Below are 26,318 nucleotides of genomic sequence, written 5' to 3'. Positions count from 1 at the left end.
ATGACAACTTTGATATCATTATTAAACCAATCCATTAAATTAAAAAATTCAAAACTAAAAACATTTCATATATTAAATATTAAATATATCGATTACAAATTAAAAGCCTAACAACCATTCATTACATGATTATCATCTAAACACATAATAAAAATTAATTTGGTAATAAATAAATGTGTAAAAGATTTATCAATTTTGCATAATTTTATCTTTGGTGGATAAAAATAATTTTTAAAAATAATTTTTTGACATTTATTTTTATCAAATTAATTTATATTTACTAAATTGACAACTTTGCTCTTAAAATTAAATAATAGTATATTCAATTGTCCATATTTAAAATAAGATTCAAAATTCAAAATCAAATGTGTTATAATTAAAAAGTCAAAAATTAAAATGATGCGAAACTTAAATATAAGGAGTATTAGTATAATTCACTCTAATTTAAAAGTATAAAGTGTGATAATTCCTAATAATAATAAGGAAAAAGATTGGTAACTTGAGAAATTGGCTCGAAAAATGGCTCGAAAGAGAAGAGAGGGGAAGAGAAGGAGAGAGGGAGAAAGAGAGATGAGAGGTCGTTGCAGCTCCTCTTCAGTCCTTCTTCTTCCTCCTCCATCGCAGCCTCGCCGCAGCTCGTCGCAGCCCTGCCTCCGGCCCCGCCTCCTCCTCCAGCCCGATTTTTATGAACCCTTCCCCTCCACTTTTCCTTCTTCCTCCTCCTTTCCCCTCCTCCCGATCTGCAGACCCACCCTTCTTCTTCTTCTCCCTTCTTTTTCTTTTCCTTTTACAACAAAAATACAAAAAAAAAAAAAAGAAAAAAAAAAATTAAAACGACATCATTTTAGTGTCGAGCCAAATTCAAATCATCAAATTTCTAACTACGTAGGGTCGTAATAATAATTAGTTGGATTTGGTGAAAAAGTCGAACCTCTCGGTCTCCGCTAAACCTAAGTTCCGTGGTCCCAAACCCCGGGTTCGGATCTCTCTCTCCCTCTCTCTATCTCCGTACTTTTTGTATGAACTGCAAACAGGAAACCCCTCAACTCAATCCCTCAAAACACATCACTCATTTGTTGTCTCTCTTCTTTGTTCAAACTTTACCCGGCAAAACATCAATTCAATTCATACCCTAATAAATACACATTCTTCTCTCTCTCTCTCTCTCTCTCTCTCTCTCTATATCATCACTATAATATGTAGAGTAGAATATACACACACACAAACCCCTCTTCTCTCTCTCTCTCTCTCTCTCTCTATATCATCACTATAATATGTAGAGTAGAATATATACACACACAAACCCCTCTTCTCTCTCTCTCTCTATATATATATATATATATCATCTTCTGTATAGCATTTGAAGTTAGAGAGAGAAAGTGATGGCATCAGGTGGCGGTGGTGGCGGTTACAGGAACGGCATTCACAAGGCGGCGGTGAAGGTGGATCGGCCGTTCTCTGCTCCGTCGAACCTCCGACCTTCTTCTTCCTTCAAATCGAAGCTTCCTCCGGCGCCGGCGACGGCCAATGGCCGCCGTAGCAGCCCTGGCTCCCACGGCGGAGCCGACTCCGGTGAGTTCCGTACAACTCAATACGTTGTTTAGTTGTTGCTGTTCTTCTTCTTCTTCTTCACATCGATTCTACTATGCAATTTGGTCACTCACTCCATTTTTTTCACGACATTAATTTTACAATGCGATCCTGAGACTTGTACTTCTTGACTAAATTCGATTACATATGTGATTTAGGAATATTGTACGATGATACCAAGGGGCTTGTGTTGTACGTCATATTTCAACTTAATTCAACAAATGTGGTTTGGAAGCTTGTTCTGTTACTTCACATTCAAGTGGATTTCATGTGCTGATTTAGAAACATGTTCTTTAGTTGGAGAGTTTGAGTTCAAATGCATCAGTAATTGGATTTACTTCTCTAATAAAAGGTGGATTTAATCGATCTTAGATCTTAGTATTCTGGAATTGTGAACAATATTGCATATATATGGGTAAAAAAAATGATAAAATATGGTCTCCAATGTAAAGGTGCAATCATATAAATGTTTGCATATGTATGATTGTAAATATGTTTGTTTATGTTCCTAGGTCTTATATTTAAGTATTTTAGGCGTAATTTTGCAAACAACCTTAGGATTTGACCAAACCACACCAAACTAAACCAAGCCTTAAGTCCTATTATTTGCGGTTGGCTACATGAATCCTTATTCTCTACTTGACTCCATCAACGGTCATTTGGTTAGTCAAATTAAGGAGATTCATATATTTATTTACTACACTAGCTTACGCCAATCTAGGTCTATCCTTTTTCCTAGCACTTCCATCTACTATCACTGTATTGCATCTCTTCATTGCTGTATCTGTTGGTCTCTGTTATATATAATCAAACCATCTCAATCTAGCATCTCTCAACTTTTCTTCTATCGATACTACCGTTACCCATTCACGAATATACGCATTCTTAACTTTGTGTTAAACCTTAGGATTTGACCAATGTAACAAAAATTCCTCTGTTAGATAGACTAGTGGAAATGGACAGAGGATTATGGTTGTTATCAAGTTGAAAGATTAAGGTTTAATTTCAAAACATTAAAAACCCAAGACTTAATTTGTTACATGAGCCAAATACTAGGGTTATTTTTGTAATTTTTCCTAAATTTTATATTTAATTGTGTAATTTAACAACTTTGTTCAATGTTACATTGTTCGGCCTGTTTCTTAACCGCTTAAGCTTTTCTAACAATTGGTGATTTAACATATACATTATGCAAAAACTTATGTGTTCGACCATTACCCAAAAAATAGCACACATTCCCCAAAAAATAGCACACATTCTTGCAAAAATCATCCCCTTTCATATGGGAGATGTTTCAATGTGCACCCTCAAAAAGGTGCCTATGATATGTCTTTCATAATTTTTTTATAAAATTTCATAACTTAAACACAAAATGTTATAACTTTTTAACTACAAAAGTTATAACTTTTTTCACTGAAAAATGTCATAACAAAATCGCGAAGTGTCATAACAAAAATCACAAAATGTCATAATATTATCATTCTTAATTTTAGGGTGCATATCATAAATTCGTTATTCATAATTTTACTACAAAATGTCATAAGACACATCATAGACAATCATAATATTCATCATAAAAAATCATAACTTTTTTACGATGTACATCATTTTGAAAATATATATATTGTAAATTTCTCCCTTTCGTATACTACTTCAAATACATATTTGTAATCAACAACTTTTTTTCCATAAACTATGTTACAAAGACTCAAGTACGGGTGTCAGATGCGAGAATGTGTCTTAGGTATCCAAGTTATCTAATTTCATGTCCAAGGGACATACTTCTTTTGTTTTCTAGGGTAAAATAGTATTCACAAGGTACCATAGAGCATTTTATGCAAAATATGGAGGATTAAGCATGGTTTTATGGTAAATTCGTATTACTAAATATAGTTGTTAGGTGAATGTCCCATTACATATGTTGGACACATATTTCATATTCTTACCCAATTGTTGAGTGTTCGACACTGGTACTCCATACATTTGGAAGAGCCCATGTAACACATTCCAAGAGTAGTCATATCTTACTACATGTTTCCATTGCCATGTATTTGCCCAACAAGGTTGATTAAATTGTTTGGAATGGCAAATATGGGATATACCTAATCCTCCTTTAATTGTACTGTTCACTGAATACCTGCCAGTCTACCAAGTGCTTACTTGGGCTCTTCGCCCAATTAAAAGCTAACAATTTTGTCATGTATATGCATTCACATCTTTTATAAGTTATTCTTTTGAATATTACAAATTAAGCTCCAAATTTGTAAGTTTTTCTGAAATTTGTTTTTCAAGTGACAATCTTGATCTTTTAAGTTGTCATTCTGTATTTTAGGTTTTGTAATAAATATCATAGTGTTTAAATTTCCTCTGATTAAACTACTATTATCATTTAGCATTCATATTTAATTGCTAGGTCAGATTATTTGACTTCCCCAGTTTCATGCCAAACAATGAATAATGAAATTGTACTGATGTTTTGGTGATTCTGGACAGTTTCCGGAAGAGTACGAGTGGCTGTGAGATTGCGACCTCGAAATGATGAGGAGCTGGTGGCAGATGCAGATTTTGCAGATTGTGTGGAATTGCAGCCAGAGGTTTGTGATTCCTATATTTTTGTGTTTTAGTTAGAGATGTTTTGAATTTTGTCCTATAGTGCCATTGTTTATTGTATAGTTTTTCTATTCCTCAGCTTAAAAGGTTGAAACTTCGAAAGAACAATTGGGATTCGGATACCTATGAATTTGATGAGGTGCTCACCGAATTTGCATCACAGAAGCGTGTCTATGAAGTTGTCGCAAAGCCTGTTGTGGAGGTAAGTTTGTTTTGTTTGTGGTATATTGAAATGGAACATCCTGCAATTAGTTGTTGGGTTGATTTGGCTTGTAGGAATAGCTATGCATCGTATGTGCACAACTGATGTTTCAAGTAAGCTTTTTTTGTTTTGGGTCTCATCTACCTTTGTATGTAAAGCAATTTTTTTTTTTTTTAAAGTTGAAAGGTGTTCTTTTACTTGGGGAATAAATTATTGTGTATAGAGGAGGAAAGTGCTAGCCGCAGGCAACTATTTTATTTAATATTTCAGCTCTTGAGAAAAAAAGAAAAAGAAAAGGGTTAAACAACTCAATTATATGTTTATGTGTAAATATACTATGTGTAAATCCTATTTTGAATCGTTTAAATGCTAGGTCGTTCCCTTATGCGTTGCGCCTGTCTCCGGGTGTTTTGAAAAGTGAGGAAGGGGGCGCTGTATCGACGCCTGGGTGCGGTAAAAAATGGACAAAGGTTCCACGTTTTTCTGGACGAGTGTGGGTAAAGAAGCTAATCCAAGTCTATAGGTTTAGGATAGCCACTTGGAATATAGGAATCTTAACTGGTAAGACGATGGAATTAGTAAATGTTATGATTAGGAGGAGAGTTAAGCCTCGTTTGGGAACCCTCTATTTTAGCCAAAAAGTCAAAAAGTTACTAAATTAGCCAAAAAGCCAACAACCTATACCAAAAAGTCAAAGATTTTCTTTTCTCTCTACTTTTTGCACATCTTTTCGTAAAAAGTCAAAAAATCATCCCAAACATACTAGTTTTTTTTAGCTCATATTTTAGCCAAATAGCCAAAAAGTTACTAAATTAGCATGTTCCCAAACGAGGCCTTAGCATAGCTTGCGTACAAGAAACTAAGTGGACGGGTGAGAAAGCTAAAAAAATTGAGGATACCGGTTTTAAACTGTATTATAGTGGTAAGGATAGACACAGGAATGGGGTAGGAATCATAATTGCCAAGGGTCTTGTGGAGAATATAGTGGCGGTCGTTAGAAAAGGGGATATGATTATGCTAGTTAAACTAGTTATTGGAGGGAATATAGTGAACGTTATTAGTGCATACGCCCCTCAAGTAGGATTAGATGATCAGTCTAAGAGGGAATTTGGGAGCAAATGGATGAGATCTTACAGGAAATACCCGTAGGAGAGAACCTGGTTATAGGTAGAGATTTTAATGGCCGTGTAGGCATAGACAAACTAGGCTATGAAAGGGTGCATGGTGGATACGGTTTTGGTGACAGAAATGAGGCTTGAGAGAATATCTTAGATTTTGCGTTGGCTTCTGACCTGGTGGTGGCCAATACTATGTATAAGAAGTGAGAGGAGCATTTGATAACCTTTAAGAGTAGGTCAGTTAAGAGCCAAATAGATTACTTTTTAGTGAGAAAAGTGGACCGCCTAAAATGCAATGATTGTAAGGTAATTCCTGGAGAGTGCCTGGTCTCTCAACATAGGATTTTGGTACTAGATTTATGTTTTAGAGGGCAATACCAAATTAGGAAGGATGGTGGGTGTTGTAAGACGAGATGGTGGGACCTAAAAGGGGATAAACTAGAAATATTTAAGAATAGAATGGATAAGGAAGGTACTTGAGACTTGGAAGATGATGCTAACATTATGTGGAACTCGATGGCCAATTGTATGAGGAGAATCTCAAGGAAAGTGCTTGGAGAGTCGAAAGGAACGGGACCCAGCTCCAGGGAAACTTGGTGGTGGAGGGAAGAGGTTCAAGCGGTAGTTAAAGCAAAAAAAGTGCTTTAAAAAGTGGCAGAATGATAAAACTGAGGAGAACCTTAAGAGCTATAGATTGGCTAATAAGGAGGGCAAGAAAGTAGTGAGAGAGGCTAAGTTGAAAACTTATAATGACCTATATATTAGAATAGATAGTAAGGAGGCAGAGAAGAGGGTATACAAACTTGCTAAGATACGGGAGAGGAAAACAAGAGATTTTAATCAAGTTAAGTGCATTAAGAGTGAGGATTCTAAAGTATTGGTGAAGGATGAAGAGATTAAGGAAAGATGGAAGAACTATTTTGAGAAACTATTAGATGAAGAACATAGAGGTACAACAATAGGGGAAGAAATAGCCAGTAATACGATAAACCAAGACTATAGATTCTATCGTAGGATTAGAAACTTTGAAGTGGAGATTGCACTTAAGAAGATGAAATCAAATAAGGCTTTAGGACCCGATGATATTCCTATTGAAGCTTAGAAGTGTTTGGGTAAAAAGGAAGTTGTTTGGTTGACTAGGTTATTTAGTAAAATTTTGTTGACTAGGAACATGCCGGATGAGTGGAGGAAGAGTATTTTAGTACCAATCTATAAGAATAAAGGAGATGTCCAGAATTGCAACAACTATAGAGGAATCAAGCTAATGTGTCATATAATGAAAGTATGGGAGAGGGTGATGGAACGCCGATTGCGAGATATAATAGAGGTGTCAGAGAATCAATTTGGGTTTATGCCTGGCAGGTTAACAATGGAAGTGATCTATTTTTTGAGGAGAGTAATAGAAAAATATAGAGAAAAGAAAATAGACATTCATATGGTGTTTATCGACCTTGAGAAAGCATATGATAGAGTGCCCTGAGATATAATATGATGGGTGTTAGAGAAGAAAGGGGTGACAAAAGGTTACATTGATGTGATTAGAGACATGTATGAAGGGGTAGTGACCATTATTAGATCGCCTGCTGGAGAGACAAATGAATTTCCTATCTCTGTAGGGTTACACCAAGAATCTACTTTAAGTCCTTATCTTTTTGCTTTAGTTATGGATGAGTTGACGAGAAATATTCAGGATGACGTGCTATGGTGTATGCTTTTTGCAGGCGATATCGTGCTAGTGGATGAGACTAGAGAAGGAGTTAACACAAAGTTGGAGATTTAGAGAAAAGCTCTTGAATCTAAAGGATTCCAGATAAGCAGAACTAAGACAGAGTATATGGAGTGTAAATTTAGTAACAGTAACAATGAAAGTAGAGGAGAAGTGAAGATTGAGAACCAAGAACTGTCTAAGAGTGAATATTTTTGTTATTTAGAGTCGATTATCACAATAGCGGGGGAGATTGATGCGGATGTGGCCCATAGGATTAAGGCGGGATGGTGCAAGCGGAGAAGTGCATCTGGGGTACTGTGCAATAAACGAATACCCACTAGACTAAAAGGTATGTTCTATAGAACGGTTATTAGACCAGCGATGTTGTATGGGATGGAGTGTTGGGCAACCAAAAAACAACATATAGATAAGATGAGTGTGGCTGAAATGAGGATGCTAAGGTAGATGTGTGGCAAGACTAGACAAGACATAATTAGGAATGAGTATATTCGAGAATGGGTAGGAGTAGTACCGATAGAAGATAAGTTGAGAGAGAATCGATTGATATGGTTTGGTCATATTCAACGGAGACCAACAGAGGCAGTAATGAAGAGATGCGATGTTGTAATGATAGATGGAAGTGTTAGGGAATGGGGTAGGCCTAGATTAATGTTGGCTAGCGTTGTAAATAGAGATATAGATCTACTTAATTTGACTAACGAAATGGCCTTTGATAGGGCCGCGTGGAGAACTATGTTACACGGACTCGGGTACGGGTATCGGGTGCGGGTGTGTATCTAGGGGTCGGATACTTCAAAATTAAAAATTGAGGATACGTGGATATGTATCCAAATTTAGATACGGGTACGGGGATACGTTAAATAGATTTTTAAAAAATATAGATATTTATTATATTATATAAATAACAAATAAAAATTATTTTAGATATAAATAAATTATATTATATATGATAAAATAAGTTATTTTTATTTTAGACATAAAAATTATATTATTTATGATATATTATATTATATAATTTTTTTTAGATGAATAATATTATATGTTATTATATTAATGTAATTTATACTATATATTATATATTAATGTAAATGTAATATGAATAATAATTTACAAAAATTATTATTATATATGATATTTTAAGAAATAATAATTAGATGTTTTATTATATATGGTAAAAATTATAATTTATAAATTATATTATATATGATAAATTATATAAATTATATTATATATGATCATTAAAACAGAGACAGAGAGAGAGAGAACAGATTGAGAGACGAAAAGACGAAGAGAGAGAGAAGCAGAGACGAGACGAAGAGACAGAGAAGTAGAGATGAAGAGAGAGACGAAGACGATCGAGATCGAGATCGAGATCGAGATCGACAGTGAGGGAAGCGAGTGACGAAGATGATCGAAGCCCTAGATGAAGACGATCGTGATCAATAGTGAGAGCCTTAATAGTGATCGATGATCGAAGCCAACAACGACCAGGTTCTCTCTTCTTTTCTCCTCTTTCATTTCTTTGCTGTCTGTAAAGAGCTGTGTCCGAGAGAGAAGAGGCGAATTCGACATAGATCCTACACCCGCACCCGTGTTGTGTCGTGTCGTGTCGACACGGGTACTTCGTCCCAAAGTGTCGAGTCCATGTAACATAGGTGGAGAAGAAAGATTCATGTAGCCGACCCTATTGGATCTACTGAATTTGACTAACGAAATGGCCTTTGATAGGGTCGCGTGGAGGAGAAGGATTTACGTAGCCAACCCCATTTGATCGGACTTAAGACTTGGTTTGGTATTTATTTTAATTTCAGCTATAAACAGTGTTGTTAAAAGCGCGCCTAGGCGCAAGGCTCATTGAGGCGTAGCCTGTGCGCCTGAATTGGTCCCAGGCAAGGTGCGTTGAAGAAGTCGCGCGCCTTAGGCGCGACTGGAAGCAGGCGAGAGAGGCACAAGGCTCGCACCTAGGCGCGACTGATGTTTACGCCCTAATCTTTGATCTAACGGCTGTGGTGTGTGTTCGGAATGGCTCTAACCATAGAGGATTACAACTTATATACACTACAAACCCCATACGACTGAAATGAAAGCCCTAATTTGTGTCGTCTCTTCGTCTCTCCATCTCTCGACTTCGATTCGACTTGGACTTGGACTGGCTACGACTTCGACTTCGACTTCGACTTCAACTTCCAGGTGCGCTACACTCTCTCTCTCTCCCCTTCTGCCTTCTTCGACTTCGATTGTCGCTCTCTCGCCCTCCTTCGACTTCGATCGTCTGATCAGTCTTCATTTTATTTTATTTTTTCTCCTTCTTCTTCTCTCCTTCTTCTTCACTGATTAGTCTGCTCTGCTCTGCTCTGTTTTTTTTTTTTTTTTTCTCAATTATTTATGCCTTTGAGTCTCTGTTAAAACAAAAAAAAAAAAAAATACAAAATATTTATGCCTTTGTCAATTAAATATTTTAACAAAATAAATATTTTTTTAAATAAATACAAAAAAAATATTTTTGTTTCTCAATTATTTATGCCTTTGTACTCTGTTAAAGAAATACAAAATATTTTTTTTTTTTTACAAATAATTAATTAACACACTGCTATTGGTCTTTGTTTTTTTTACATTACATTATTTTCTAAATTGACACATTACATTACATTAATTATTTTTTAAATTCACATGTTACATTACATTATTTTACATTACACTAATACACTATGCATTACACAATTGCATTACATTGTATTAATTAATTTTCCATTACATTACACAATTAATCACACTTACATTGCACTGAAATTATTTTCCATTTATTAAATTTGTTGTGTAGAAAATGACATCATCGGAAAGTAAATTTGTTGAGGATGATGATTGACTGACCGACCTAATCTACCCTTTCTTTTGATATTGATGTTTTTAAGTGTTAAAGACATATATTAGTATTTGTTGGATATTGATGTTTTGGATGTTTTGGATGTTGGGGGTTTATGTTTTTGTTTTTATTTTTATTTTATTGAATGTGGATTATTTTATCTTTGAAAATTGAAATGTTATGTAATATGCACTTTCATGGCTTTGAAAATTATTCTATATTTTGTCTTGAATCTTGATTACTTTTTATTTTTAAAAAAATTGTCTTAGTACTATGAATAATTAGTCTATGTTAATTTTTCTATTTTTTACTAACACTGTGCGCCTTACTTCAATAAAGCCTGTGCCTCGCCTTGCGCCTTTCGCCTAGGCCCCGAGAGACCTTCAGCGCCTTACTGCGCCTTGAGCCTTTAAAAATACTGGCTATAAAGAAGCTGTTTGCCAGAGAAGTGAAATGAGAATAAGATGACATTAGCTGAGCTTTTAAATGAGGGTATAATCCTGCTCGTATCAATTTATGGTAATTTTGAAGTTGAGATCACTGGCATTCAACATGATTGGAGAGCGGTAGTGCTGGTGATTTATTTGTATGTTGTGTTGGGGGTTTGCAGAACCAAGAGAAAGGGACGCGGTGGTAGTGGTTGTGGATGGTTTTAGCTAGCTGAGGCCTTTCATGGTGGTTAGTAGGGCCCTTTGGTGGTAAGGAACAAAATTTTGTTTCTTTGCCATTGAAACAACTGAAACATTTTTGTTTCCTATGAAACCAAGACCGAAACAAAACATTAATGGAGTACTCTACGAAACATATCAAAACAATTAGTTTTTTTCGACATCTATTAAGAATATTTAACAATGCTTATTTTTATTTTCTTCTTTTGTCAACAGAAAATTGTGAGAATGACGGAAAATATTAACTTTTGTAGAGAATCTAAGAAACTGGATAGGAAAAGAGAGAGAGAAGATAAAAAAAAGAAGCATTTTAAGTCACTTTATTTTCATCCCTGCTACTATTAGAATTTTGCATTTAAATTTTTTTCTTCTTACAATGGCAAACCTCTTCCCCAACTAAGCCTTTAAACTATTTGTTTATAAGCTTCTTACAGGTTCAATTATTTAATTATTTAAAATATATTAACATTTATATAGGTTTTAGTTTTTGTTTTAAATATTTCCAAACATTTTCAATATTTATCTCATTTTCTTTATGTTCTCATTTCCAAGCTAACTGAAACAACATACCAAAACAAAATTTTGATCCTTGTTTGGTGCTGGTTGGTTTTGGCTAGATGAGGTAGTGTTTTGGTTTTAGGAAAATATTAGTTGAATAAAGAATATGGGTGTTTGGATACAACTGGTGTGTGGACACAAGGATAATTTGTAAAATAGACATTTGAATGTAAAAATATGACATCATCATTTTATGTAACTAACAGATGACTAACATTAACTAAACCTTAGGGGAGGTTGGTGTAATTTACCTTTATTTTAGATTGTGATGGTTCTAGCAAGTTGTGCTTCGAGGGACTTGCAGGGACAGTTGTCAAGCTCTCATGTTTGTTTTCTCCACTTGTTGACAGGGTTATGCATATAAAATTCAGTTGTTTGTTTTGTTTAATTCATTTAAGTGAGTTAAAAAGATTTTTCAAGATTTCTTGTGGAGGGAAATTTAATTAATGCTAAATAATTTTGTCACTTTATTGAAACTTTGCTACATTTCATGAGTTGTTTGGTTGCTATGAGAATCCAGGTGTTGTTCATTTTCATTTCTAATGCTATAGCTTGTATCTGTTTATCTAGCTATTGCTAGAGACCATATGGTGATGAAAATTGATGTTCAGGTGCCATTCTAGAAGGTCAAAAAAATGATTTGATTTCTTTCTTTGTTCTTCAAGACTGTTTTCTTGGTTCGCCTTGTCATCCCATTTTACATATAGGCCATTTATTATTCTTTGCATCTGAGGATTCTCCTTAAAAACTACTTATCATTCCCAAAATTGGCGATCTTTGACAGTATAACATTAAACTGATGTCATGTGTTTATATTATGCTGATCTTATGCAATGGTTATTGAATTTGAGACGCCTTATGCTTTTGTAGAGTGTTCTGGATGGTTACAATGGGACAGTGATGGCATATGGTCAGACAGGTACAGGGAAGACTTACACTCTTGGACGGCTGGGTGATGAAGACACTTCTGCTCGTGGTATCATGGTTCGTGCAATGGAGGATATACTAGCAGATATCTCTCTGGGGACTGATTCTATCTCTGTCTCATACTTGCAGGTTATTATATGCTTATAATATAATTGATTATTTATGATATTGTAACTATTACCAAATTTTATTTGTCTATGTAATCTTTTCTTTATCAAATTAAAGATTTTGGAGTCCATCCTGTTTTAACCATTTTATCATGTCAAACTCTCTATGTAATCAATATATGCCTGTCTAATATGTCTCATTCTTAAACCATATGCAGCTTTATATGGAGACGATCCAGGATCTCCTAAATCCAGCAAACGATAATATTGCCATTGTTGAAGATTCAAAAACTGGTGATATTTCTCTACCAGGTGCAACCCTTGTGAAAATCCGAGATCAGCAGAGTTTTTTGGAGCTACTACAATTAGGGGAAGTTCATCGATTTGCTGCTAACACGAAGTTGAATACTGAATCTTCTCGTAGTCATGCTATTCTCATGGTGAGTTAATGAGTTGTTATTTTATAAAAAAAATTCATTAGGCCATGCATCAATCTTTCATTCCATACTCGAAGTAATTATTCTCGTTAAATATTGCTCAAGTGGTATATTTTGATTTGACACAATGCAGGTACATGTCAAGAAGTCTGTCTTGGGAAGAGAAGCTACTTTTCCAAATGAAAATCACAACCCTTCTCACTCAGTTAATAATTTTAAGCCACCTGTTATTCGGAAAGCCAAGCTGATTCTTGTAGATCTTGCTGGTTCTGAGCGAATTCACAAGTCAGGTGCATACCACGACTTATGGACTTCTGCTTTTTATATGTATTCTTAATATGAATTTCTCTTTAGAGACGAGGTTTTCTTTTGATAGTTGCTTGTCCACATAAGATTTGCTTTGCACACATGTACATGCCTGTAATCAACATGTTTCAACATTTAGGCATAGTTGGGTTGCATATTTTTAACTAGTTCTTAGCTTTATTGGAGATGAATCATGGTGAAGCACGAACACTTCTAAGAAGGTGTTATGTCCGTGTCAGACATTGGCATTTGCTGGATACTTCCCAACACATGTTGGACACACACCCAAACATATCACAATATTTTTTAAATTGTTTTAGATCTGGAGTCAAGGACACCAAGATTTGTCATAACATGACACAGTAAAACCCCCCAATAATGGCTAGAATCAATTTTTGGTGGATTTGAAAACATTAAAATCACAGGTTGGTACTCATGGGTTGTGTAATTTTCTAGGTACAATTGTGATAAACTGACACGGTAAACCCCTTAATAATGGCTAGAAAGTAGAAGCAGTTGGCATTGGATTGGAAAACATTAAAGTTGCAGGTTGGTAATCATTGTAAAAGCTGATTTTTATAGGTCGTAATATAAAGAAGCATTTTATTAAGCTTATACAAATAGTGTGACCATGACTTTAGGCTCCTCCACTTGAGGCTGATGTTCTCTTATTTGTAGGTTTTCTTCTCTATTCACGAGAAATATTCAAGAAAACTTGTCTCAATCATTTTAGAACTGAATCTCCTAAGACACACGGATATCGACACAGTAATTTTTAAAAAATGCAAGGCATGATATGTGGGGGAGACATGAAAATATATAGTTTTATATATTTATTATATGATATATACAAATACAAAATATTTCATTAAAAAAATAAAAAATATAACATACTCTAATTTCTAAAGTTTAAAGATGAGAGATTAACAGGTATAAATGATATTGTTTTTATTATCTCATTAGATATTAAGTGATTTTGTTCAAACTTATAATGTGTTTCATGTGTGTTTAAGTGATGGTCACATGTGCTTATCAAAAAAAAGAAAAAAGAAAAAGTGATGGTCACATGTGTCTCAACAGTGGACATTGTCTAGGACCTCCTTGCATGATGCACTTAGCCATAGACCAGTTGCTAGCAATTGGCAATCTATCTTATATTCATGTCTCACTTTTATCAAATGGTTTGTAGGCCACTTTTGGAGTTGAAAGCTTTCTCAAAATTGTCTAACATTGATTGGATGCTTATCCAAGAGTTAGGCAATTGATTATGCGGCTTTTTTTGAAATCTCTGAATAATTTTATTTATTTATTTTTCCAGGCGAATTTTTGTGTGTCTGATTCTTTTAAATGAGTGATTAACCGTATTTCCTGTGTTCAGCATATTCTAATTTTTGCACTTATTTTCTTTATATCAAACAAGGTTGTTAGTGGTTACACCCCATTTTTGACTCTAGCAAGAGATGAGCAGTCTGTTCCTCGTTACTGTTCAATTTTTTTATTTTTATTATTTTTTTTGAGAAGTGCTATTTTTATTTCACCTCTTAGTTTCACTTTCCAGGTGTATTGATACAATAAAACCATGTGTATGTGTAGGACCCACCATATTTAATGAGTAGTGAGACTTGCCATGCTACGTATGGATTCACATAAAAACTGGAGTTTTGATGAACTATTTTGGTGATATATAGCAGCCTAAGAAGTACAAACACTTCTAAAAATGTAGCGTGTCCATGTCAGACACTTCCCGACACGTGTCCGTGTCAGACACTTCCCGCCACGTGTCCGACACTCATCCAAATATGTCTTATTTTTTTATAAAAATTTTAGACTCGGATACTCTTTGGACACTTAGAGGACACGTGTCCATTGATTAAACACACATGAAACTAATTATAATTTTGAATAAAATAACTTAGAATATGACGATAAAAGAAAAACAATGTCAATTTATAGAAATTAGTGTTATATTGCATTTATTTATTGTTTTGGAATGATATATTCATATATACAACATATAATAAAAATATAAAATTATATATTTTGTCTTTCATGTGTCGTGTTTTGCATTTTTTGAAAATTACCGTGTTGGTGTGTCCATGTCGTGTCATGTGTTCGTGTTCGTGTTCGTGTTCGTATCCGTGCTTCTTAGATAGTAGCCCTTTCCTTTCCTTTTTTTTTTTTTGGATTTTCCGTGTACTTGGACCAACTGTGATCTTTCATTTTTTGAATCCAACTCCTAGATAGGCCTTTTGGCCAATTAAATAGAATGCTTTTTCTACATATATCGTGTGTATAGGGTTGTGCCTCCTCCTTTTGGTGCCTTTTAATGAATTTTTACTTTATCAAAAAACATTTCATGCCAATTCAATTGGTTTTCTTTTAATACACAAAAGGGTGAAGAAATTGGTGACTGTCATTGTAGCCTTAATGATTTTTGAAACCAGATTATTAATAGTCTTTTTATTGTTTTGTGCTACTATGGTGCTGTGCTGCTCATGTGGCAAATTTCTCTCCTTTTATTTCTGGCAGGAAGTGAGGGACATATGCTAGAGGAAGCCAAATCTATCAATCTATCACTAAGTGCATTAGGAAAGTGCATAAATGCTCTGGCAGAAAATAGCGCTCATGTTCCAGTTCGAGACTCAAAGCTTACAAGGTTGCTTAGAGATTCATTTGGAGGTAATTTTTTTTCCTGCAAATTTAGCATATATATCAATTCATTCTCAGGGTCTCTAGCGTGATGAAATCAGTTCATGAGATGGCAATGTTTTTGTTATTAATGTGCTGACTTCACTTGTTTTGCTTACGTTTGGCTGAAGATGAATACTACTTGCCATAGACTTTTTATTTATTTTTACTCCTATATAATGCTTTAGAGATTGGCAACACTAGCCGACATTATTGTTTTGGCATTTCCATTTGTTTTGATCTGCCAAAAGAAATCCATTTGTTTTGGCCCTATGTTTGTTTACTTGCTGCAGGTTCAGCAAGAACTTCATTAATTGTGACAATCGGCCCATCTCCACGCCATCGAGCAGAGACTGCGAGTACCATATTGTTTGGACAAAGGGTGAGTTATCAAGTTTGGAGTCGTATAATTCGATTGACAAATTATTGATTTATTTTTTATTTTTTATGCTTACAATTGGAGTGAGTGCATTCGTTTGTGCTGTATGTATACTTTTCTTGAACATTTGAACATTTTTTTTCCCCTATAAATAAGTACAAGTCTGTTTTGTGTTCGATACATTAGTCTATACATTCAGTAGCAAATATTAAAACATGCTTTTTTATGCAGCTTAATTGTTTGTCCCATCATCTCTGGGCATATTTATTGATACTACATCTGATTTTAATTTTATATACTTCAAATAGTTCAGATGTGTGTGTGTGTGTGTGGTAAATTAGTTTGAACTTATGTGTAACTGGTGGATTGGTTGGCTATCACTTTCCATCTCTAACAGGCGATGAAGGTGGAGAATATGTTGAAAATTAAGGAGGAATTTGATTACAAAAGTTTGTCTAGAAGGCTTGAGATACAATTGGACAAACTCGTTGTGGATAACGAGAGGCAGCAGAAAGCTTTTGAGGATGAAATTGAAAGAATTACTTTAGAAGCACAAAGCCGTATCTCTGAAGCTGAAAGAAACTTTGCAGACGCATTAGAGGTTAGTTGGAGTATTTATTTCCTGCCCATAAAATGCACTGTTTCCACACTATACAAACACTTTATTTCACTTAGATTGAACTCTCATTATTTTATTTGTTCTATTATGTTTTCCCTATACCAACATTTTGGTTAATTGTTTCATTTTAAGTTTTCTCAATGATGCCACTTAAAATTTCACCTTTGTTTGTAGAGAGAGAGAATGAACTGTCAGATGGATTATATGGAATCAATTAAAAAGCTCGAAGAAAAGTGGGTGCTGAATCAACAAAAGCATGGCAATAATGGCTTCATAAACGGCACTTATAATGGAGAGGTAGCCAACAGTTGAACTGTGTCTTGTATTATGTATTGGTAATTTCAGCCTGTCTTCTCAAGCTACTGCTTCCTTGTCATTTTAAAATAATATTGGAGTTTTGCATTGTCCAGTGTCAACGAGAGTGATTATATATCTTTAATGGTTGTATTTATCAAAAAAATATATCTTTAATGGTTGCACCTACTGTGTTGATGTGAATGGGGAGCAGAGAAATTCATAGTTCCTAAATGTTTATCCATTTACTTTTTTCCATTTTTAAGGGGCTATGTTCTGTATGTCATTATTGTTTTGCACAAACATATTGATTTGCATGTTAAAGTCACAACTCAAAAGGTTGAAGGAGATATTATTTTGTGTTGGCTGGTGATTTTTGGAACCAAAACTCAATTAAATTGTCAAAATTACCCTGTGAAATATATTAAGAGCTGTTAGCCTCAGTATTTTACCCTGTAAAGCATATCAGATTAGGTTGAACGCGTAACAAATTTTCTTTTTGGTAAGTTTCGTATGAGGTATGTAAAAGGCACAGTACTCCATTTCCTAGCTTGTTTCCACACTCAAATTTAGGAACTGTTTGTTACAGCTTTCGAGGGTGATTATAGCTTATTTTGATTTGGGAGTCTGTGCCAAACTGTTTGGTGCAGCTTCTGCTTATAAATTATTAGGCAGAAATAGCTTAAATAAGCTGAAAAAGCTAATTATTTGAAAGCTAAGGTAGGAATGCTTTTAGCTTTTGTTTTCTTATTATCAGCTTTTAACTTAAAAAAAGCTCCACCAAACAGAGCCTTAGTGTGGCAAGGTACTCTTCGCTTCATCCTCGAAGGGTTTTATCATAACTTCTCATCTTTGTTAAGCAGCCAAGCTCTTCATCAAATTTCTACAGTATTTTAATAAAGCTTAAACAAGTTTCTCTATCTAAGGGAGGTTTGGAAAACTTAAAAATGGAGGTTATGTTCCTTTTTGCTTTTTTTCAGGGTGGCCACAGTTTCCCTTTATAGTTGAGTTTTGCCTGTTTCCTTGGCTTGTCACATGATCGAATGCTACTCTCGCACGATCGAACTCCGGTCTCGGACAAGACAATGTTAATTCGAAATCTATTATAAAATGGATTTTATGAAATCTCTTTGATCTCATGGAGCAAAGACTCCTAAGTCCTAACAAATTGATTGTGTTCATAGGCCATTAGGAGCATTTAGAACTCTTAACCACACTCCCCAAGCTGGGGTGTCTGTTTGAATTTTAAAGGCCCTTATTCAGTGTTGATTTCATCAATTTGGGGTGCTAGGAGGGGTAGAGTCGGTATAGAAATAAGCTCTGCTTTATTTACTTGAAGTAGCTGCTTTTGGATTCTAACCTATAGTCTCATGCTTGTTAGACTAAACTTCTACCACTATGCAACTTGACTTTTAGGCCACATTCAAGCATACAATAATACCACCCCAATCTGGTACTTCCCAAACATGAGATAGGATAGCTACATTATCCTATGTTGAAGATATACATAATAAAATTATCTCTCTCTCTAATAGCTTAAACTTTTATATGAGTTGGTGGTCAATAATTTAACATAGTATTAGAGCAGGCAATGGATCCATCTCATGCCTACCTGAAAGATTATAATACTTGCACATGTTGGCGAACTTATGGAGAGTCTGGACACATGTGAGGGGACGTGTTAAGGCTAAATAATGAAGTTGGTTGATAAAAAAAAATATAAATAATGAAGCTGCCCCTCTCTCGTTAGTTTGGGATGAGTTGGTGGTCACTAAATTTAATATTCTCCACAATCCTCCTTATCCCATGTGATACATAATTTCCCCTATTATCCCAAGGATAGTCCTATCCCCCCTTGTCATAGCTAGCAACCACATGTGGCTTTAATGTTACATATTCTTCTTTTACTAAATAAAGTGTTAACAAACTAAAATATATATAGAAAATGTGAAAGTGATAACTAAATTAGGTATGGGTGTCACAAATCCCACACCCTTACCCGTACCATATCCAGAGGACACTAGTATTGTAGGGGAAATAGAAGAGTGCACGTAACACTGATTTATCGACATGAAAATTAGACCTATTGATAATCAACAAATTTCTCTGTTGGTATGCAGGGGCTTGTGGGCTCTGTCAATGAGGAAGTTTCTGAGGTCAAAAAGTTGCTTCAAGGTGAAATAACTTTGAGAAAGGCGGCTGAAGAGGAGATTGGCATTCTCAGAAATCAACTAGATGAACTTATGCCATCAGAGGTACGGTTTGACCCAAGTACATAAAATATTTGTATGAGCAGCATATGGTTCATTTCAATTCCTGAAGCGTAAGGTTGGTGATATGTAATGTATATCTTGGTGTACTAGGCAGGTGGAAATGCAGATGTTATGAAGCTTCAAGGATTGCTCGAAGATGAAACACATCAGAGAAAGAGACTTGAAGAAGAAGTAATGATATTACAAAGTCAGTTGTCACAATTGTCTTTTGAAACCGATCAGGTATGCCTTTTACAGAAATGTAGCTAATTCATTTTGATTTTTCAAATATTATTTGTTCCTTATATGATGTTACTATTATGTCTTTTTTGTTACACTTAAGTGGGATCGTTGCTTTCCTCATGATGAAAGTTGCTAGAAAAACTCTAGGGTTAACATATAGCTTTTCTGACAACTGGGCAGAAGATGGTAAGGGATGAGGAAAGAGCTGAAGTGCTCCCAAATTCATGTTTTTTTTTTTTTTGAGGAACTTTTTCATAAGCAATTGATGCATGTTGGCTAGAATCTTTATTGAGCACATCAGTGAAAACCTTAGATACTAAACCTTCATTGGACTTTTCATGAATTCCTGGTCACCCTATGTCCCACCACACTATAGCACATTTATGTTTGTAATTCTTTATCCTATCTCACTATAGTTTATGTTATAGACTAGGAATCTGGATAGAGGCAGGCTTGGGAATGTCTTTACTTGTGGAGGTTCTGTGTCTAATGTTGGACATTCACCTCTCAAAGATGTGGCTAATGGACGCGGAGCATTAATAACCAGTCTCCATGAACAAGGTATCACTGGAGCTTTTCCAAAGTTGTCATTTAAATCCTGTTTAAGCCATATGTTTCTAATACTTTTACCTATCCATCAAGCTGACAGTTGGATTGCAAAAGATCTTCTCATTGCTGGAGTCCGAAGATCCTAATGTACGGCTTCATGCTGTAAAAGTAGTGGCCAACCTAGCAGCTGAAGGTGCTTAATTCTCTCGCCTTAAGGACTTGCTACTGCTGTGCCATTCTCTTTTTGATCGTGTATGACAAATGAAACATAGCCTTGATATGCTTTTGATTAGGTTATCTTTCGAAATAGTTTTCAGGGATTTTTAATCATTTGAGTCACTTTAGTTCTGTATATCTTGTTTCATGTTGTTGAACTTCATATAAGGTGTTGGTGGAGTACTTGGTGTTTAGATTCTCTAGGCAGGGATGACTATTGAGATGGTTAATGCTTTTGTCAAGATCCAGCAGGGCATCCTGTCTTATTTTTGTTCTCCTAGTCATGAGCACTCCTATTATTGTTGTTATAAATACAACTATTAGTATAATTTTATGAAATAAAGTCAGGGTGGCCAAAATGAAACATATTTCTTTGGAAAATAGTGAATAAAATTTATTCTTATGTGTATTATTCAATTGAATTAGTTGGTCCCATCTCTAGTGATATTTGTTAATTATTTGTAACACTTGTAAGGGTGTTAGAAACTGCTTTAAGATGTGCAAAAGCATACTGATTCACTGATTGTTACAAGGATGTATGCAATAAGACCAGGATGCTTTCTGGTATTCAGTTCGGCTGTTAAAAGGATTATTGTGTTTAAAAAATGATTAGGGTCAGAAATGAGAACTTCGTAGGCTGAATAAGGGAAAGGTTCCAGTTTAAAAATGATTAGACCAGAAATGGGGATGATAAATAGATGAGTGGAATATCCAATCAGAAAAGATAAAAAGTGGACAGACTAGAATGTGAGTTAACATTCAAGGAGGTGCTATCTTGCTCCACAAAACTCCTCTGGTGCTTTAGATCTCTCTCTCCCTTTCTCAAAAGCAAAATCTTGAAGCACTGCTCTGACCATATGCTTGGGGATCACGACAAAATATTCATGTTTCTTAATATATTTATTTTATTTTCCAGGGAAAAATGGTGTTCACAAGGTGCCATACAGAATTTCATGCATAATATAGTGGGCTTTATGATTAACTTGAATTACTAAATATGCTTGCTAGGTGAAAGTCAAACTACACATGTCGGACACATCCCATACCCTGAATTGTCGAGTGTTTGACACATGTACTTCATACATTTTAGAAGAGTTCATGTAACATAGACTATGTCAAGAACACTATCCATAACTGAGACATCATGACTAGCATTGTCACATTATCAACTCACTAGGTTGGAGAGTAGAATCCAAGAGGCCTAGCCTCTTACTCACTTTCCGATTTTTTCATATCTTCATTGGAGAGCCCTTGCCCATATTGCAGAAGTAATATCTCCAACTATCAAGTCTATCTTCTTCCTTTTTCCCTTTAATTTCTTCCATATAGGTATGATACAAAACCTCAACTCATTCTTTCAACCCTAAATTTGATAAGATCATTATCCTAATGATCTATAAATGTAAGCCGATTTGAAATCAATCTAGAGAAAAGTGCTTAAAACATTGTCAGATTTAGCCTTTTGGTCTGGTCATTCAAATCATGATCCAAATGTCATTGACTATGTTCATAATAATTCACAATGTAAATCTGTTTGTAACAATTGCTGCTTCTATTACTTACACTTCATGGAATAGGTGCATACTGAGTTACTAACAATGTACTATGCAGAAACAAATCAGGAAAGGATTGTTGAAGCTGGTGGGCTCACTTCCTTGTTGATGCTTCTTAGAAGGTTGGAGGATGAAACTGTTCGCAGAGTAGCTGCTGGTGCAATTGCGAACCTTGCTATGAATGGTTGGTGTTTACTAGTGATTTTTCTCATTATCTCTAAGGTGTGTTTGGTTCACTGGAAGGAAGGTGGGAATAGAATTGAATGATCATTCTTTAACCTCACTCTGGAATGACCATTCCCTTGCAATGATAACCAACGATGATTCCATTTACAATGCATTTTATATCTTTTTTTTTTAGTGAGCCAAACATGAGAATGGACATTCTGATGGAATGATCATTTCATTCCAGCAAACCAAACACTACCTTAAAGCACAAAATATTCCTTTTAATCTTTGAAAGCACCTTTTTATTTTTACTGTATTTTTTAATTTTAATTTTTTTCTGGGGTTGCTGTCCCATTTTACATATTTATGTATTATTTCTTATATCAACTACTCTCTGTCCTGGCAGAAGCCAATCAAGAACTTATAATGGCTCAAGGTGGAATTGGTCTATTGGCAACGACAGCAGCTGATGCTGAGGATCCTCAGACTTTACGCATGGTTGCTGGAGCTATTGCTAATCTATGTGGCAATGGTATACTGAACGCTCTTTTACATCAACTCTTTCCGTCACTTCTTTTCTAATCTCCTGTTTATTGTCATTTAGCTCTTGAGAAGGAATAAGGAACTGTGCGGGGATGTCTCTTCAACAGATAGATTGCATGAAAAAGTGTGAAATGAACACCTTTTTAAGATTTTAATAATTTCACATTAACTTCAATAAAATAACTTTGTTGAAACAGACCTTTCTGCTACTTCCATTAATTTTGTTACTTCTTTGTGATTAACGTAACATGAGAATCAAGTTGGCACATGAAGAAAAATGTTGCGTTTTTGTTTTCTCCATTTTCCTTACGCGCGCCCCCCCCCCCCCCCCCCCCCCCCCGCTTTTTAATAAACAGAAAAGCAATAAAAAGTTCAAAACACCCATCCTTTATTGTTTTCATTTTTGTGTAAAAATGAGTTGTTTTCAGAAAAATTCCTTGAAAGAAGTTGTAGGAAACAATACTCCTAGCTAGTTTTCTGTGTTTTCCAGAAAATGAAAATAGAACAGAAAACGAGAACACAACCAAACGGTTCCAAAGTTTTTCATTGGGGCTTTAATACCAGGTTAAATTTGTAGTTACAGTCCACCTTGTGGGGTCTGGTCTATCAATTTGAATCCCTCTTGATCCTAACGTAATGTGTTGTTTTTCCAGATAAGTTACAAACAAGGCTGAGGTCTGAAGGTGGTGTTAAGGCATTGCTAGAAATGGTGAGATGTAGACATCCAGACGTGCTCGCCCAGGTTGCGCGAGGAATTGCAAATTTTGCAAAATGCGAGTCTCGAGGATCTACTCATGGTGAGTGGTTTAGACACTAGCCTGTCAAATGCTTGTTAGTACCAAAAACTATTTTGGTGAATAAATGGAAGAAATAAAAAGCACTCATCATTGTCATATGATTTTCTCTTTTCTTTTTTTTAGGTGAATATTTTTTGAAAATATGTTTGTGTTTATTTTTGTCAAAATAGTTTCTATTTTTTGGAAAATAAAATAAAAACGACAACAGATTGTGAAACGAAACCAAACAGAGCTTATCTGTAGTATGATTACTAATACCGCACTACCACCATCCCAGGGACAAAAACTGGAAGATCTCGTTTGATAGAAGATGGTGCACTTCCATGGATTGTACGAAACTCCAATAATGAAGCATCACTAATCAGGCGTCACACTGAGCTAGCACTTTGCCACTTGGCACAACATGGTGAGAAGGGTTCTCTATTTCTGTTGCTGACCTAGATTGCTTGAACATGTCCACAAAAAGAGAATTTTAACCTTTTTTTTTTCCCCAAAAAAATTTTCAGAAGTGAATGCAAAAGACATGATTAGTGGAGGTGCTCTTTGGGAGCTAGTTCGAATTTCACGCGAATGTTCTCGAGAGGACATAAAGACTCTTGCTCGTCAGACTCTGACTTCCAGTCCAACCTTCCAAGCCGAGTTGCGGCGACTACGGATAGAGTTATAGTTACTCCCACAAGCATAGCTGATCCAAGGGCATTATACAAAACCCTCGAAGCAGTGTGCTCGAGAGATGCATAATTATATCTGTGCCAGATAACGAGGCATAGGGGCATCTGCAAACCATTGGAGAATTTTTGAGCTGAGGTCGGACTAGGGTTTAAGGTAATTGCTTAACATTCTCATAATTTGTAGGAATATAACCCTATTGCATCTGCTTCAGTGTTGGTCTTGTATAAAACCCTAATGAATTGAAAATGTCATAATATTTTGTTGTGTAAAATACTTGAGAGCAAATATAAAACATACTGTTATTAATAGTTGTCATATTCTTCCTCTTCTTGAGCCTTGAAGTAAAACTCATTACTAGGGCTAGGGTTTGTTCATTATAGAACTTGTGGACTGGGAAAGATTATTTTCCTTTTGGTACATAAAAAAACTAAGCACTAAATCTGATATTTGTGACAACTTTCATAATTGGTATCATAGTGACAGTTTAGTTACAGTATTGTTGATTTGAATATTTATTCCGCATCAAGGAAAGTTGGAATTTCATCTCCGATGACATTTTTTTTGGTTAGAAATAGTAATAGTATGGGGACGGTTATTCCATATATTTTGATATAAAAAATCAAAATTTTTAGATGTATAATTTTTCCTGTTTCTATTTTTGAGGTCATTCCTTCGGCAAATATAGCAAATGATATCATTTTTTTTGTAGAATGGTAATGACATATCTGGAAAGGGTGGTTTGATCTAAGAGTAAAATTTGTCGTTAGCGTTCTTGATAGTATTAAGTTTTGAGTCACAGGAGTAGTTCTTTTAGAGCAAAGAAGTTTCTTCTTTTGCTTGATAACCTTTTTCATGATGATTGTTCACTACATATGATGTTTACATATAAATCACATTCATAAAGTTTGAAAGTGATTTGCCAATTGACCGTCAAACAGTATTGCTAGTGTTGAAAGTCATTAAAAGCTTAAAGTTGATGAGACTGGTTTTGTATAGCTTTCATGGTTCAAAAGTTATGGGGCCCTTGGTCCTACATTTCTTCTTTCCTTCTTGATTCTCTATTTTGTGAGTATTTATATGTATAAAACATGGGTTTTAACTATCTCATAATTTGTTATAGTTTCAATTCTATTAATTTGATCATCAAATTTTGATGCATAAATTTCTTGTTTTTTTTCACTATGAACTATGTCTGCAAGTCTGGATTGTCCTTAAAAATATGATAGTGTCTGGTTTGTTGAATTGAAATTATTTTGAATAGGAATGGAATGACTATTTTTTGATCTCCCAATAGAATAATTGTTCTTTTAAATTAATGTATGATTTATGTACATTTGTTATCTTTTTCTTTTTTAATTAAAACAAACATTGGTTTGAATATTCCAATAAAAACTTTTTTTTTTTTTTTTTTTTTTTTTTTTTTTTTTTTTTTTTTCAGGTGGGGGGGTGGGGTGTACTAGGGTTTACCTAACCCCCGAGATGAGAAGGGGCCTCCAAAACTCCAAAATTTCCAAATCAATAGCAAACTCGGACCCCTATGTTAGCTAGATAGTCAGCACCAAAATTGCCTTCCCTTAACACATCTATTCTAGTCTTTTTTTTTTTTATTTATTATTATTAGGCCAAACATAGGATTGAATATTCTAATAAAATGATCAGTTCATTTCAATTTTTGATAAGATCAAGGGTTTAGTATGACAGATCATATATTCTCTTACAAGATCTAATGTCTGAGTTGAGTCTTTTCACTATAGTATGCAACTTTCTTTTTATTATTTTCCTCTTGATTAAATAAATAAAAATTCAATTTAAATCAACAAAACATTGTTTTTAGGACAATATGATGTAGCAAATATTACCCCCATGATTCGTCAATGTTTTTCAACAGCATTTGAATGGTGGGGGGGGGGGGGGGGGGGGGGTTCATGATTGTGTTTTTTAGGGGGGTGCATGAGTTTCTTCCTAGTACTTTGCTTAAATAATTCCTAGAAGGACATGACATGACTGAGTTTGTAGTTTCAATGGCATTATCTAATTTTGCATATAATCAAGTTGTCGGCTCAAATGCTTTTACAAATCACAATTTGAAATTGTATCTCTGTACCTATCATCCCTCAACATTAATCAAAAAGGTTCTCTCTGGAGTAAGGAAAATATTTGGGAGCTCTAAAAAAAGAGCTTTCATAACTCTAATGTGTGTGTGTGGACCTCATCTAATGTGATATTTTGG

At 34.9% G+C, this 26,318-nt stretch overlaps 1 protein-coding gene across 1 annotated transcript; it reads left to right on the top strand.

Moving 5' to 3' along the window:
* Nucleotides 1-1,235: 1,235 nt before the first annotated feature.
* On the top strand, nt 1,236-24,400 carry LOC114266813 (kinesin-like protein KIN-UB). Its single transcript, XM_028207750.2, has 19 exons — nt 1,236-1,572; nt 4,084-4,184; nt 4,280-4,402; nt 12,209-12,394; nt 12,591-12,812; nt 12,943-13,099; nt 15,645-15,794; nt 16,097-16,185; nt 16,580-16,783; nt 16,976-17,098; nt 19,216-19,350; nt 19,459-19,590; nt 20,019-20,151; nt 20,240-20,332; nt 21,967-22,092; nt 22,483-22,608; nt 23,273-23,416; nt 23,694-23,822; nt 23,923-24,400. Exons 1-19 carry the CDS (start codon nt 1,383-1,385, stop codon nt 24,081-24,083), a joined length of 2,724 nt encoding a protein of 907 aa, XP_028063551.2. The 5' UTR covers nt 1,236-1,382; the 3' UTR covers nt 24,084-24,400.
* The last annotated feature ends 1,918 nt before the right edge of the window (nt 24,401-26,318 follow it).

Source organism: Camellia sinensis, chromosome 2, assembly GCF_055761805.1.
Source record: "Camellia sinensis isolate YWXY chromosome 2, ASM5576180v1, whole genome shotgun sequence".
NCBI classification, from domain to species: Eukaryota; Viridiplantae; Streptophyta; class Magnoliopsida; order Ericales; family Theaceae; genus Camellia; species Camellia sinensis.
This window is presented reverse-complemented; position numbering and strand designations above follow the sequence as displayed.

Bases quoted from the DNA above. Each gene is read 5' to 3' on its own strand.
- LOC114266813 (XM_028207750.2), top strand. From the start codon at position 1,383: ATGGCATCAGGTGGCGGTGGTGGCGGTTACAGGAACGGCATTCACAAG. The intron at 16,186-16,579 runs GTGAGTTATCAA...CATCTCTAACAG, and splicing joins CCATATTGTTTGGACAAAGG to GCGATGAAGGTGGAGAATAT. The intron at 23,823-23,922 runs GTGAGAAGGGTT...AAAAATTTTCAG, and splicing joins TTGCCACTTGGCACAACATG to AAGTGAATGCAAAAGACATG.